Source organism: Nymphalis io, chromosome 21 (genome assembly GCF_905147045.1).
Source record: "Nymphalis io chromosome 21, ilAglIoxx1.1, whole genome shotgun sequence".
In the NCBI taxonomy this organism is placed as follows: domain Eukaryota; kingdom Metazoa; phylum Arthropoda; class Insecta; order Lepidoptera; family Nymphalidae; genus Nymphalis; species Nymphalis io.
Genome location: NC_065908.1, coordinates 2,002,055 through 2,016,439, shown reverse-complemented (window position 1 = coordinate 2,016,439; position 14,385 = coordinate 2,002,055). Strand labels below are relative to the sequence as shown.

The 14,385-nt window shown below is 32.9% G+C and overlaps 3 protein-coding genes and 1 non-coding gene across 6 annotated transcripts in view; 3 read left to right on the top strand and 1 right to left on the bottom strand.

Moving 5' to 3' along the window:
• The window catches only part of LOC126776836 (ras association domain-containing protein 10), a 133,838-nt gene extending 131,941 nt beyond the window's left edge, over positions 1–1,897 (top strand). For all 3 annotated transcript variants that reach the window (XM_050499673.1, XM_050499674.1, XM_050499675.1), the window contains 2 exons: positions 75–289; positions 406–1,897. In XM_050499673.1, coding sequence (XP_050355630.1) covers positions 75–289; positions 406–1,204 — 1,014 coding nt within the window. In that variant the 3' untranslated portion in view covers positions 1,205–1,897. The remainder of the gene's footprint in view (positions 1–74; positions 290–405) is intronic.
• A 788-nt stretch (positions 1,898–2,685) lies between these two features.
• LOC126776881 (proteasome subunit alpha type-1) lies at positions 2,686–12,835 on the bottom strand. Its single transcript, XM_050499736.1, has 6 exons — positions 12,735–12,835; positions 12,089–12,339; positions 10,883–11,042; positions 10,149–10,358; positions 8,853–9,026; positions 2,686–3,871 (listed from the first exon to the last, which is right to left on the bottom strand). The coding sequence occupies exons 1-6, from the start codon at positions 12,735–12,737 to the stop codon at positions 3,851–3,853; spliced, it is 819 nt and encodes a 272-aa protein (XP_050355693.1). The 5' UTR covers positions 12,738–12,835; the 3' UTR covers positions 2,686–3,850.
• On the top strand, positions 4,955–5,026 carry Trnaw-cca (transfer RNA tryptophan (anticodon CCA)). Its single transcript has one exon. It is a non-coding gene; the product is annotated as a tRNA-Trp (tRNA).
• On the top strand, positions 5,326–7,800 carry LOC126776772 (alpha-N-acetylglucosaminidase). Its single transcript, XM_050499523.1, has one exon. It carries the CDS (start codon positions 5,376–5,378, stop codon positions 7,680–7,682), a length of 2,307 nt encoding a protein of 768 aa, XP_050355480.1. The 5' UTR covers positions 5,326–5,375; the 3' UTR covers positions 7,683–7,800.
• Positions 12,836–14,385: the final 1,550 nt, after the last annotated feature.

The window sequence follows — 14,385 nt, the reverse complement described above, 5'->3', positions numbered from 1 at the left end:
ATAATAAAATTAAAATTTAATTTTTGGTTATTTTCATGGTTTTTTTACTAATCACTAATTATAAATTTTCTTAGGTTCGTTTATCCCTTCGTCGATTGTCAAGTGGGGGGGAAGATGATTCAGGACGAGACAGCGATGGTTGCAGTCGAGCCAGATCTAGAAGGAGGAAGAAAGGAGTGCGTGCTGCTACTCCACCGCCAAGGTCGAAAAGTGAAGATCCTGCCACAAAACTGGTGTCTGTCATACAACACCAGACTAGAACCATTCACCAACAACTTGACAAATTAAGGTAATCATGAATTTCCTTATTTCACAATTATATTGAGATAAACTCCTAGAATAGACTCCTAATTAGCCATAAATTCGTTTTATAGTTTTTAAAATGAAAATATATTCTTATTACAGGGAACAAGAGAAATTAATCGATCATCTAGAAGATCAGACGCACAAAAATCGAATGGAAAAACACGGAACCAATTATCTCCTCGAATCCTACCTTCGGGATTTAGGACGATCCAGTGAACTTAATGATAGTCAAGCAGGAAATAGCGATAGTGGTGTCGGAGTAGGTAGTGGAACACCACCCAGGAGACACACGAAACACAAGTCCAGACGAGAAAGGCACCTTATGAGAGAACATTACTTTACAAAGGAACTTACAGACATCTGTCAAGTTAACTCTGAAAGGCTGATGCAAACATCAAACGATACAGATTCCGATGCGTCAGCTGACGAATTATCTAGAATAAGAGAAGAGATTGAGCTGTTAGAAAAACTAGCGATAATAAACAAGAGATTGCACCGTGAAGAGGAATTAGTCGTGAGATTAACCGCTAAAGTGAAACGATATATGGATGAGAACAAAGCAAATAGCTGCGAAAACGTATCCCAAGTTACGATGCTCATGAATAAAATAGAGGAAGATTTAGCCAAAACAACGATAGAGATGCAAGAAAACACGATGGAAATAGAAAAAGCGGATAAGGAAATTGAATTTAGAATGAAACTACTCGACGAATTAACAATAGAATTGGAGAAAGAGGAATTACAAAATACGATATTAGAAAGGCAGTTGCACGAGGCTTCGAGTCGACAGCCGATTATTCTACAAGAGAGCTACATACCAGTTTTAGATCAAAGCAATTCAACCCAACCAAATTTCAGTTTCAATGGTAATAATTACGTTTTGGACACTCTTGTATGACATAGGATTAATATTTCTGTTAAAAATTCCCAAAGATATCCTCTGAAATTACCATAAATAGCTTCCAGTATATATAAAATCGAGTGATGACTTCCCAAAATAAAATTGACCCAAAATTTAACTATAGAATTTAAGTTACTTTAAGATAAAATGGTGCTAAGATGTTATATAGATTTGTTTATATGTACTATGTATAGATAGATTTAGATATTTATATATCGATTCCGATGCCAAAAAAGTTAAACAAAACCACCAATCACAACATGTATAAATTAGTAAACACTAGTCAATTCGATGATTTATATAAAAATGATTACTTCATTAAAAATCAACCTTTAGAGCTAATCTGTGAGAACAAACGCGAAACTCACCGCGGAACACAGACAAAAAGTTATATGCAACATTGACATTTTTTTTATAGAGTAGGAAGGCGGACGAGCATATAGGCCATCTGATGGTAAGTGGTCACCAACGCCCATAGACAATGGCATTGTAAGAAATGTTAACCATCGCTAACATCACCAATGCGCCACCAACCTTGGGAACTAAGATGTTATGTCCCTTGTGCCTGTAATTACACTGGCTCACTCACCCTTCAAACCGGAACACAAGAATACCATACTGCTATTTTGCGGTAGAATATCTGATGAATGGAACCTACCCAGACGAGCTCGCACAAATCTCTACCACCAGTAAAACTGACTATAATAATTATAACATTTGATGGATATACGCATCAAAATAGCGTCTCAACAGTCTGTTTCAACTTCACGAGTTATATGCGGATTGGACTCTTACAGATTAGCACTGCTGTTACGATACATACATATATATATTTTTTGTTAATATAAATATAATTATTTCTCTATGGTCGCTGCAGACCCAAAAATTCGAATAATTTGTTGAAACTTACAAATACAAATTATATTGATAAAAAAATGCAATATTCATGGATCTCATGGTAAACAGATTATTATTCTAGGGATCATGTTTAAAAAAAAGACAATAATAATAAAAAGAAACATAGCCGATTATATTATCATTGTTTAAGGTTCCATTTTCAAAATCAATCTACTGGATTTTATGAACTGTTAAAATATGAAAAATACTGTTCTTTTTCTTATACTTACCTTATGAACATTCGCGAAACTGACTGTATAATCATATCATCAACTATTTTTAAGCAATTTTGTTCATACAATATCCATACAAAAGAAACATAGCCGATTATATTATCATTGTTTAAGGTTCCATTTTCAAAATCAATCTACTGGATTTTATGAACTGTTAAAATATGAAAAATACTGTTCTTTTTCTTATACTTACCTTGTGAACATTCGCGAAACTGACTGTATAATCATATCATCAACTATTTTTAAGCAATTTTGTTCATATAATATCCAAAAAACATTTGTATATAAAATTATTGTTAAATGTAACATTTGTTTATTTTATAGATGTACAGAGTAAATAAAACAATATTAAAAAGACACTTGTTTAATTTGTTAAAAAAAGGAAATACACAAATATGAACAATATCATAGACAATTTTTTTCTCTATTCGCCTTGGCCAGTGCCTAAATTACTATATCGCTTTAAAAAAAACTTATACACATTTTCTAGAACTACAACGGTAATGATAAAAATAGCAAATGCTTTTAGGGTTCCTTACCAGGTGATTATAACCCTATTACTTAGCCTGAGTTTCACAGGATGAATTTGAAAACGTTATAGTTAGCTAATTGAAATGTTTACAGAATATGTTTAGTTATAGCAGAGATCATGGCCAATATTAATAATAATAAAAAGTTCTAATCGATAGGTGTTATGGAACCATTATCGTGCGAGCCCTTTATGTATCTAAAATTAAAAGAAATATAGGGTTAAGAAATATATTGAAAAATGTTTAAAAAAAATTTTGAAGAACTGATTCGAATTTAGTTCAAATATATTAGAAGAAAAATATCATCATAATATATTTCTTTAAATTAAAAATTAAATCCAAAACAATAATTATTATCTTTCTACTATTTATTATTATTATTTTTTTACTATAGAATAGGAAGGCGGACGAGCATATGGGCCACCTGGTTATAAGTGGTCACCAACGCCCAACCTTGGGAACTAAGATCTTATGTCCACCAACCAATACGCCACCAACCTTGGGAACTAAGATATTATGTCCCTTGTGCCTGTAATTATATATATATACAATAGGAGCAGTAGTCGTATTGTATAATATTATAAATGCGAAAGTAACTCTGTTTGTCCGTTACGTTTTCAGAAATCACTGAACCGAATTTGATGAAATTTGGTATGAAGCAAACTTGAACCCCAAGGAAAGACACAGGCTTTCATACACATGACACATGCCCGCTCCCCAAGACACGGGCGACAACAACAATAAATTATGACGTTTTTGAGTCTAAATATAAAATGATCGAAAATGAAGTCTTATTCACATAGCAATAGGAGTTAATTTAAACACTGGCCAAGGCATATCTTTAGATAAGTTAAAAAGAAAAGGTAGAACGACACTAAAAACCATATGAATATAAGCTAAGAGAGTCGGTGACAATTGTGTCGTAAATTCTTCGTCCATTATCCTGTTAAGCCCATCTGCGTTTTCCTGCAAGCGATCAGTGTCTACTCTGTGTCCATCGCAACCTGCAAAAATAATCCCTATTTATAATACAGTAAGAAACATTTTTGATCAATTTATATATACAATACGATATCTATATTTTTATTTTATTTTATATATATATATATATATATATATATATATATATACAAAATAAATAATAATATAATATAATATATATATTAATATATATATATATATAAAAAATAAATATATATAATTAAAGTGTTTGTTTGTAATTTCAAAAAAACCGCCTCTTTTTAAAGTAAATTGGCTATTGGTGAGTTCAGTAACAGCCTGTGAATGTCCTAATGTTGGGCCAAGGCCTCCTCTCCCTTTTTGAGGAGAAGTTTATAGCTTATTCCATCGCGCTGCTCCAATGCGTGTTGGTGGAATACACATATGGCAGAATTTCAGTGAAATTAGATACGTGCAAGTTTCCTCACGATGTTTTCCTTCACCGTCAAGCACAAGATGACTTATAATCACAAAGTAAGCACATGATATATATATATATATTCAGTGGTGCTGGACCGGGTTTGAACCCACGATCATCGGTCAAGATTCACGCGTTCTAACCACAACAATCAACCAAAACCAAAACAATTATTTTATTTTAGTTAACTGTTGCTACCCAATAATTTAAATATTTACTTTAATATAATTCATATAATCAGTATGTACGTTAAAATGTCAGATTTTGATAGTATTTCGTCACAAACTGAATTCGATGCTCGCGAAGCCGCGGGTTTTGCTAGTATTCAAATATAAATGTAACTAAGGAGATTTATTTTTAAAACCACAAATAATTTTATAATTCTAGTAAGTATTAAGAAGATATGAATAATACATTTGTATTTAATTTTCTTAGTTTTTTTAAAAAAGTTTTTTAAAAAATAATGATAAAAACTACATCTCCTAAATACTTGGCTCTATTAAATACGGCAAAGTTATGAAACAAAACAAATAAATAAATTATATTTACAAAAAAAAAATAAACAAATAATTATCCAGTAATTTGGAAACAAATAGAAAGTTAACTATCTTTTATTTTCATATATGATACAATCAGTAATACTCTCTTTATTTGGAGTTCATTTCGTATCGACTCCGTGGCGCAACGGTAGCGCGTCTGACTCCAGATCAGAAGGTTGCGTGTTCAAATCACGTCGGGGTCAATAACATATTTATTATTTTATTAAAAATAATATTTTAGTTGATTACATAAGTATTCTATTCATAGGATAGTAAAACGTCTTTAATATCTTTTTTATTTATAATTCTTATTTGCGAATTACTGTAAAAATATTTACTTGTATTTTTTCAATTTTGTCCATTACACACGAAATATTTACCTAAGAATATATATATACATTAATGCGATAAACAACATTAAATTAATCACAAGCCTCATTGTCGGACAGTTTATCAAAAGGAAGGAGTCAAGGGTCAGCGTCACTTGTCACAATGAAAGTAACAGTTCTATCTATCATTCATAAATGGAACGGCTAGAGTTCACATCGTAAGATGGAGCTGTTGTGCGTTTTATTCGTATTTAATTTAATAAAGTGCGGTATCACATTAAATTTAGACTATTTGGATCCTGTGAAATTACAAACGAAAACATCGCCAAAAGTGCAGCAAGACGCCGCGTTTAATATTATAAATAAATATTTATATAATGTACAAGTCGAAATTAATCCTGTTATGTTCAATGACCATAAAGATGTGTTCGCACTTCGAACTATAAATGGACAACTTCACATCAGAGCGAGTTCCGGAGTAGCGGCTGTTTGGGGTTTCAATCATTATTTAAAAAAATACTGCAAGAGTCAGATCGCGTGGCAAGTTCAGCGAGTGGTCATCCCCGATCCTTTGCCGGAGGTGGATGAAACTATTGTTGCGAACGACAGATTCCGTTATTATCAAAATGTTTGTACTTCGTCGTATAGTTTCGTGTGGTGGAAACCAAATTCCGAATGGCCTCTCCACGTAGAATGGATGGCTTTGAATGGAATTAACCTGGCCCTAGCTCCCGTTGCGCAGGAGGCAGCTTGGGCAAAAATTTACAGACGATTGGGTATGTCAGAAGATGATATTAACAAACATTTCACCGGACCGGGTTTCCTCGCTTGGCTTCGAATGGGTAACGTACATGGATGGGGGGGACCTCTACCTAAATCTTGGCATGATCTTCAAAAAGAGATACAAGATAAAATGGTCGATTTAATGTTTAAGCTTGGAATGGTACCCGTTTTCCCTGCGTTCAACGGACATGTGCCCAGAGCATTTCAAAATATATACCCAAATTTGACTTTATACAATGTTGGAACTTGGAACAAATTCGATACCGATTACTGTTGTAATTTGTTTATCGATCCAAAGGAACCGGAATTTAAAGCAATAGGTAAAATGTTTTTAAAGGAAATCACCGCTAGCACTGGCACAGGAAACATTTATGCAATTGATCCATTTAATGAAATTAAAATTAAACCGTGGTCTACGTCGCTGGTACAGGAAACTGCTAAGTCAATATTCGCCACCATAACCGAAGTAGACAAAGAAGCGGTATGGCTACTCCAAAACTGGATGTTCGTTCACAACCCACTTTTATGGCCTTTAAAGAGAGTACAGAAATTTCTAACGGCTGTACCAAAGGGACGAATGTTATTACTCGATCTGCAGTCGGAGCAATGGCCGCAATATGATTTATACGAAATGTATTACGGGCAGCCCTTCATCTGGTGTATGCTCCACAATTTCGGGGGTACCTTAGGTATGTTTGGAAACATGAAAACTATAAACAGGGATGTTTACAAAATAAGAAATCGTGTTAATACAACGATGATCGGCATAGGAATTACTCCTGAGGGCATCAATCAAAATTATGTAGTTTACGATTTGATGTTAGAAAGCGCTTGGAGGACGAATCCCGTTAAAGATCTAGATGAATGGGTGGGTGATTATGCCGAACGACGATATGGATGCAATTTAACAGCCACAGCTTGGAGGTACTTACTGAAAAGTGTATATAGTTTTGACGGTCTCAATAGAATAAGAGGGAAGTACGTTATAACACGCAGACCCAGTTTCACAATAAGACCCTGGGCTTGGTACAAGAGCCACGACTTATTTGAGGCATTCAAAATATTTGCCTTTGCCGATAGTAACGTGTGCAATTCACCTGGATTCCTACACGATCTCGTTGACGTGACTAGACAAGGTTTACAATACAGAGCTGAACAATTATATGTTAATTTATTAAGAGATAAATCATCTAATATACTAATATTCAATTTCACAATAAATCGATTTCTGGACGCCATGAACGACATGGAGGGCATATTGGCAACAAATACTGATTTCACTATTACCAATTGGCTACAATCCGCGAAGCAAATAGCTTCAACAAACGAAGACACATATTTGTATGATTTAAATGCGCGTAATCAAATTACTCTATGGGGCCCAAAGGGCGAAATAACTGATTACGCTTGCAAGCAATGGGCGGAACTTTTTCACTATTATTATAAGCCAAGATGGTCGAGATTCCTGCAAATGGCTTTGGACGCCAAGATAAGAAATGAAACATTCGATGAAAGGAACGCTCAGCGCGTTGTGAGATATTCAGTTGAAGAACAATTTTTAACTGTAAACATTGACCCATTGCCCAGTAATGATTCGAGAGTTGTGGCAGTTCGTTTGTACCAGAAATGGGCTTTCGTGTCAGATCTGGACGATTTACCTTTGAACATTATCAAGCAGAACTCAGAAAGGGAGGATTCCGAAGAAATTACGCCATCAGTTACAATGTGGACTACTACGTCTGATTGATGACTTTATTTAAAATTATATTTTCATTATTATTATTTTTATTTTTATATTTACTTACTCTTAGTGCAAAAGGTCGCATGCACAATTCCATTTATTTTACAATAAAGAATAAAACCTTTTTAAACTTTCCTTGTTCTATTTCTAATAACTAATGATGTATATATATTAATATAATGTAATAATTCATTTATTTCTTAACATAATTTTGTAAAATTTTTTACTAATGTTATTAACGTTTAAAAATTGTAACTTTATTTTGCGTTTCCGGATTTCTGTCGAAATCTATTAATCTGAATGATATGGAACCATCATATTATGATAATATATAGTTTCTAAGCGAAAATATAAAGCATGTTTATATGTTGAATTCTTTTCGAGATATATTTTATTATGTAAGCATAATAAGAGAGAAAATGGTCGGTATTCCTAGCGAACACAACCACAACTAAAGCAGACCACGAAAATTTTGCGTATAATGTATCTTGTGTATTTGTAGACTAGCAAAATAATCTCTTATTAAAAGTATCCGAAAATTAAACGTCAAAAGAAACGTCACTAACAATTTTATATTAAAAAAAATGGAAAAAAAAAATTAAACCCATCGCTCATCATGCAGTATTGATTCTTATAACATATTAATATTCATATAATGTAAATAAAAATGGCTTAAAACAAGTGCAACAACGGTGTGCGGTCAAATTTGGCGAATGCCTGTATTTGTAGCGACTGTATTGTATGGTACAAATATGGAGTACAACTAAAATGGCGATGTGCTGACGACACAATGGTACTAATAATAATAATAATATTCTGGGACATTATTCAGGACGGCCATCTGATCCCAAACTAAGCAGAGCGTGTACTATTGAAACCAGACAACTGATACTACTACTACAACTACACATACTACTTTTCTTTTGTAAATACATACTTATATAGATAATTACATCTAGACTCAGGACAAACAGACATGTTCATGCACACAAATATCTGTCCTGGATAGGAATCGAACCCACAACCTTCAGCATGAAAGGCAAGTATCTACCAACCATGCCGGCCCGTCTTGTATATTTATCCCGTATATTTGTTCGTTATATATCTCATTACTCAAAAGAAAGTAGCAGTTAATGTAGTCAGCGTGTAGTGTCAGTGTGGGAGTGCGGTACGTGCCTGCGGCTGCGGCTCGTCCCCCGCGTCCCGCGCGTCGGCGGGCGCGGCGTCGCCCGTGGCCGCGCCCCCCCCGCGCCGCTCCTCGCCCTCCACCAGCGACAGGTAGCGCGTCAGCTCGGCCTCCTCGCACAGCTGAAGAGTTGTCTTCGGGCCGGCGATCGCAATGGAGACGTTCTGTAAACATTCATTAGCCGTTAAAAAAAAATGCATAAAAAAATAATACAGATTTGGGAGGAACTTGACAACACATAGGCTCATACAGATTGTTGATATATATGACAGAATTTCATCTGACATAATATGTAAGTTTTCATTCAACATAGCAATGACTGTGTTCTCCAGGCGGATATTATATAAACTAACATTATAGTACACAAGTGCAATGTATATTCTCTCACATATCTGTAAACTGAAAGGACAGCACAAATAACAACACCAAATAGATTTTAGGTGCAGGAACAATATACATTCCTTCTTACATGCCTTCTAAGCATTTTTTTTTTAAAGAATAGGAAGGCGAAGGATCATATGGACCACCTGATGGTAAGTGGTCACCAACGCTCATACACATTAACATTGTAAGAAATGTTAACCATCGCTTACATTATCAATGTGCCACCAACCTTGGGAACTAAGATGTTATGTCCCTTGTTCCTGTAATTACACTGACTCACTCAGCCTTCAAACTGGAACACAACAATACCAAGTACTGCTGTTTTGCGGTAGAATATCTGATGAGTGGATGGTACCTACCCAGACGAGCTCGCACAAAGCTATACGACCATGTAAAGCATGTAAGCCATCAGTGTCAAATTCCAGATTCCGGGATTCTAAGCAATTCTCGACAGAAAAACCTCTTTATTGGACCGACCCGAGGTTTGACCCTAGCTGCAGCTTTATAAGCTAAATTATTAGCAATGAGGAATGCAGATAAATCCTTTATTAAAACCCAGCAATGATCCAAAACATCTCTATGTTCATAAGACTGTCTGGTGTAAGGCCAAAGAACACGGAGGTGCTGGATTCAAATTAAAGGTCGGGCCAATAAATAGTTATTGGGGTTTTCCGTCGAAAATTCTCAATAGCAGACTGGAGTCTGGAAGCCATTGTTCCTGCACCTGAACTCTTTCCGGTCGTGTCGCATTGCGGTCCCATAGGATTATGAGAGCACTATAATATGTCCTGCGCATCTGGCTAATATCTCTTGAAATCGGTCCGGAGGACCTTATTATATTTATCAAGTTAAACTTAGTCCCAATTAATTTGGGTGGCTAAGCTGTACTAAATATTATTTACCTTAAGATTGAGATCAACTTCATTTGGCAGTGTATCCCTGAGGGCTCTCAAACCATGAGCAACTAAATCATTAAGTTCACAATCAAGGAACGAGTTATAATGCTTCTCTAAATATGTGCGGGCAGACTGGGAACGTGCTCCTATCGCCATCGCTCTACAATCGAAGAAGTTCGCTGAAGGGCATGTCTGGTAAATGTGTGGCCCTTGATCCTGAAAATGAAATGTGTTTTAATAATAATTGTTATATATTGAGTGGACAAAATGTGCCATATGTTTTAGGTTAGCTGAGAATGTTGTCTGAAATACAGATTTGCATCTAGATCTCATCTAAATTTAATCCTTATACATTTCATTTATTTGTATGCAATCAAAAATATTATTTTTAAGTTTTTAAATAAGATTAGATGTTTTCACACTGCGCCAAGAAAACATTGAATATGATTACTGACTGATGACTAGTCCAATTATTTTTAATGAATGTAATGAACATAAATCAAAATACATTAGTATCATTACGTAATACATTATTCAATATTCATAAATGCTCTTAATATGTAATTTACTTCAATAGTTTTTTTTTTAAGGTTAAAGCAAAGTACATTAATTACTTGATATACAGTAATGTTTCAAAGGTATTAAAGTTCTTGATTTTACATAAAAACAATTTAAATTACTAAATTATATTTAATCAATTTACATGTACACTTAAGTCATATTTAAATAGTTGCACTTACGTCATAACCTGCAACCAATAGACCAACACCAAGGGGTCTCTTGTCGTATCTCTGCGTGCAGATTTGCATTTTATTACCGACTAACGCAATGAGTCTGCCGACTGGCATAGGGGAATCATGAGCGTAGCGATAATTTAGACACTCCGTACGCATAAAGCGGCTGCAATGGAGATAAACTTGATTTCAATAATGTTTCATTTTTATTCAATTAAGTATTTTTTTGGTAATCTACTTTATATTTCTCCAAATATTGTATTAAGATTTATTTACTAATAACAACAATGCATAATGATTTATATAGAATATTCAACTAACACAATAAGCATACAACTGTTTAGCTAGGAGATAAATAGTTTTAAATTAAAATATTTAAAAAAATTTGCATATTTTAATGTATGAACATATCCACTGAGAAATGTTACTAATTAGCTTCTCCATTATTTGAGTTTTGCAAATGTTATTAATAATTACAATATACTTATTATTTAACAGTTCCATATTCTTTATTAAAAACGAAGCCATAAATGCTACAATGCAATAGATAAAGTTAAAATAACACAACATTGAAGATTCAACAAAGCTTTCAACAATAAAGATTGTGTAACGAATTATTTAAATATAGAATCGCTATTTTCCACAATAAACTAAAACAACTTTACACTCAATTAAAAAAACCACTTACACTTAATTGCCTATTCCAAATGCAGAAGAAAGTAAGATAAACTAACTTTAGATATTCTATACTAATTGTTCTATTAACTACTTATATACCTTATTACTTTCTTCCAAAGTTCCGATAACAACTTAGGCAAAAATAAAAAGGTCATTTCTTCAAAAATCCATAATAAATGCTACTGCAATACTACTTGAGGCTCGTAATATTTTATTTCACGGTTTTAATAGGGATTCAAACATCAAATTATCAGTAAAAATTATTTACATTATTCACAATATACGATTTAACAATAACATATACTTAGGCGTGTGTGAAGGATACATGTGCAAAAATTTGAACTTACTAACAACTTAACCGATCCCAATTAAAAAAAAATGTAAAACTCAAAATACACAATTGATTAATTTAGATCTCGATTAATAATTTCATGTCAGTTTAAGATATAAATTGTTTATTTATATTAATGCTTCCAATGATGAGCTATTTCGGAATTTTTTACTAAAAGAAGTACAACTGTAAATATAAATTACCTTAACATTCTAGCATCTGCTGTCAGTCCTGAGATGGAAATACCAATATGTTCATCAATGGGTATAATCTTTTTTTGATAAGCCGATAACTCACTGACAGCCCTCTTAAGGGCTATAAGCACTGCAAACTGCTTGTTTTTCAGACCAACAGTAGCTGAACCCAACTTTACTGCTTCCATAGCATATTCTACTTGATGAAGGCGGCCCTGGGGACTCCATACCGTGACATCACTGTCATACTGATTGCGGAACTGTAATGTAAATTCATTGTTGATATAAATAAAAACAGCCAAACTCATGTCATTAACTTTATTATTTGTTTTTAAAGAAAGTCACAAGCACAAAGATAATAATTTTAAGCAAATCTTTAAAATTAACATTAATCTTTACATTGACTTTAAGGTTATTTGCATTTTTTAATATCACTTGTTTCGTTTTTCCGTTGAATTAAAAAAAATAACCATTAAAAATATACAAAAGGTAAAAAGCTATAATTCCATAAATAGTTCCAATAGTTTTTTGAATTGAAATGAAAATGACATTGCATTTTTTAAATACATTAGTTTTAGATTTACTATTATGAGACAGTATAATCAGTATTTAATATTAGTCGTAATAAATGTTCTTGTATATTTCATATACTTACCATGTTTTAATCTTTTTAAACAGAAGTTTTGATTTACACCGAATCGGCGCTTTCGATAGTTTTAAAATCGACGAGACGCGACAAAAGATGACTATTCAAATGTCAAAATGACATATTTTGCTTATGATGTTCTGAAATATATGATACAGTCATTGTCTATTAACAGTCGTTTAGAAACGATATTCTAAACAAAAAATGCTGTTATAATTTCTATAAGCAGTATTTTGTTTTAACTGAACAAAATAAAAGTAAACCTCAAGCATATTAATAATTAATGATAGTATTTATAATAAAGATTAAATTAATATAAGTAAAACTGGTAACGCATACTTTAAAAAATGGCGCCACGTTTTTTTCTCTGTCTACGTTTTTAAACTTATTTTAAATTTTCAATTAGATATAAGATTCTTACAATGTTTTCTTAATAAAATTAGTTAAACTAGTCTTCTATACATTAAATTCAAAAACACAACTTTTACATTTTATCACATCTACATAGTATTTTTATAACAATAATAGGTGTTTCAAAATAAATTACAATATTACAGATAATAAAGAAAATTAAAAACTATATAAATTTTTTTAATACCGATTTCATGCAATAGCCCATAAGCCGATTTTAAAACAGATCAGTCGCCTGTAGTTAATACTGATTCTGTTAAGCTAATTAAAGTCAGAATAAGATTAGTCCATTGACAAGGCCGTTTCCTCGCAGATTATTCTATTACTAAATTCTTTTGTTATTAATTTGATTAAACTAAAATTAATTATGTCTTCGACTTCAATTAAATGCAAAAAAAAAAATTATTTATTAATAATAAAATTAGGCATTTCTTTATCCGTGTAAGCTAAACTATTTACCAGGTACTCCTCTGTAAATATTTGTAATAAAACTGTAATATATCCTTTGTCTGTAGAATGTACATTTTTTTTTAATACGATTCGTATCAGTAATGAGGAAGTGAAGAGTTTTGTGCGAATGAACAGGATTTCAACATTTGGTAAAATGGTTAATGATGAATGGAATAATGTAATTCATGGGCACACTCTCCGAAAAATAATTTGCAGTAAAATGAAGTTCAAGACTATAGCGCTTAGGTCCTGGGTTAACTTCACGTCATAATTATTTATTCACTTGCACGATGATCCAACAATTCTAACACAATTAAAAAAATTGTAAATAAGTATTGCAAAAATATTAATCCCAATTAATCCAAACCTCGTGTACATTTGTGTATATTATGTGTAAGAGTGTGGGTGTGTCAGCTGTGTGCGATGGCGCAGTATAATTCCATACATGAGCGAATCTGAGCTATGAATAATACGCTCTAGAGTGAAATACTGTCTCACCTTATTCACGAGCTGCACTGAATAGTCCGGGTGACTTTTTCCATCGAACCGTACATTGGAAAAGAGAATGAAGTTTTTCATCGTAAGACGCACTTTCGATTGCATTGAAACCTAACAGATCGTTAAAAAATAAATTATAAAGTGCCTTCAACATTTTAAGTGTTTGACAAAAGATGATTCCCAAAAAGCATTTTTTGTACCGAGTAGGTAGGATAATTAGTTATAGCACAAATAATATATAATATTATATACTTATTCTTTTGTCTAATCAGTCGTAATAAGCATCTTTCTATCCTCTACT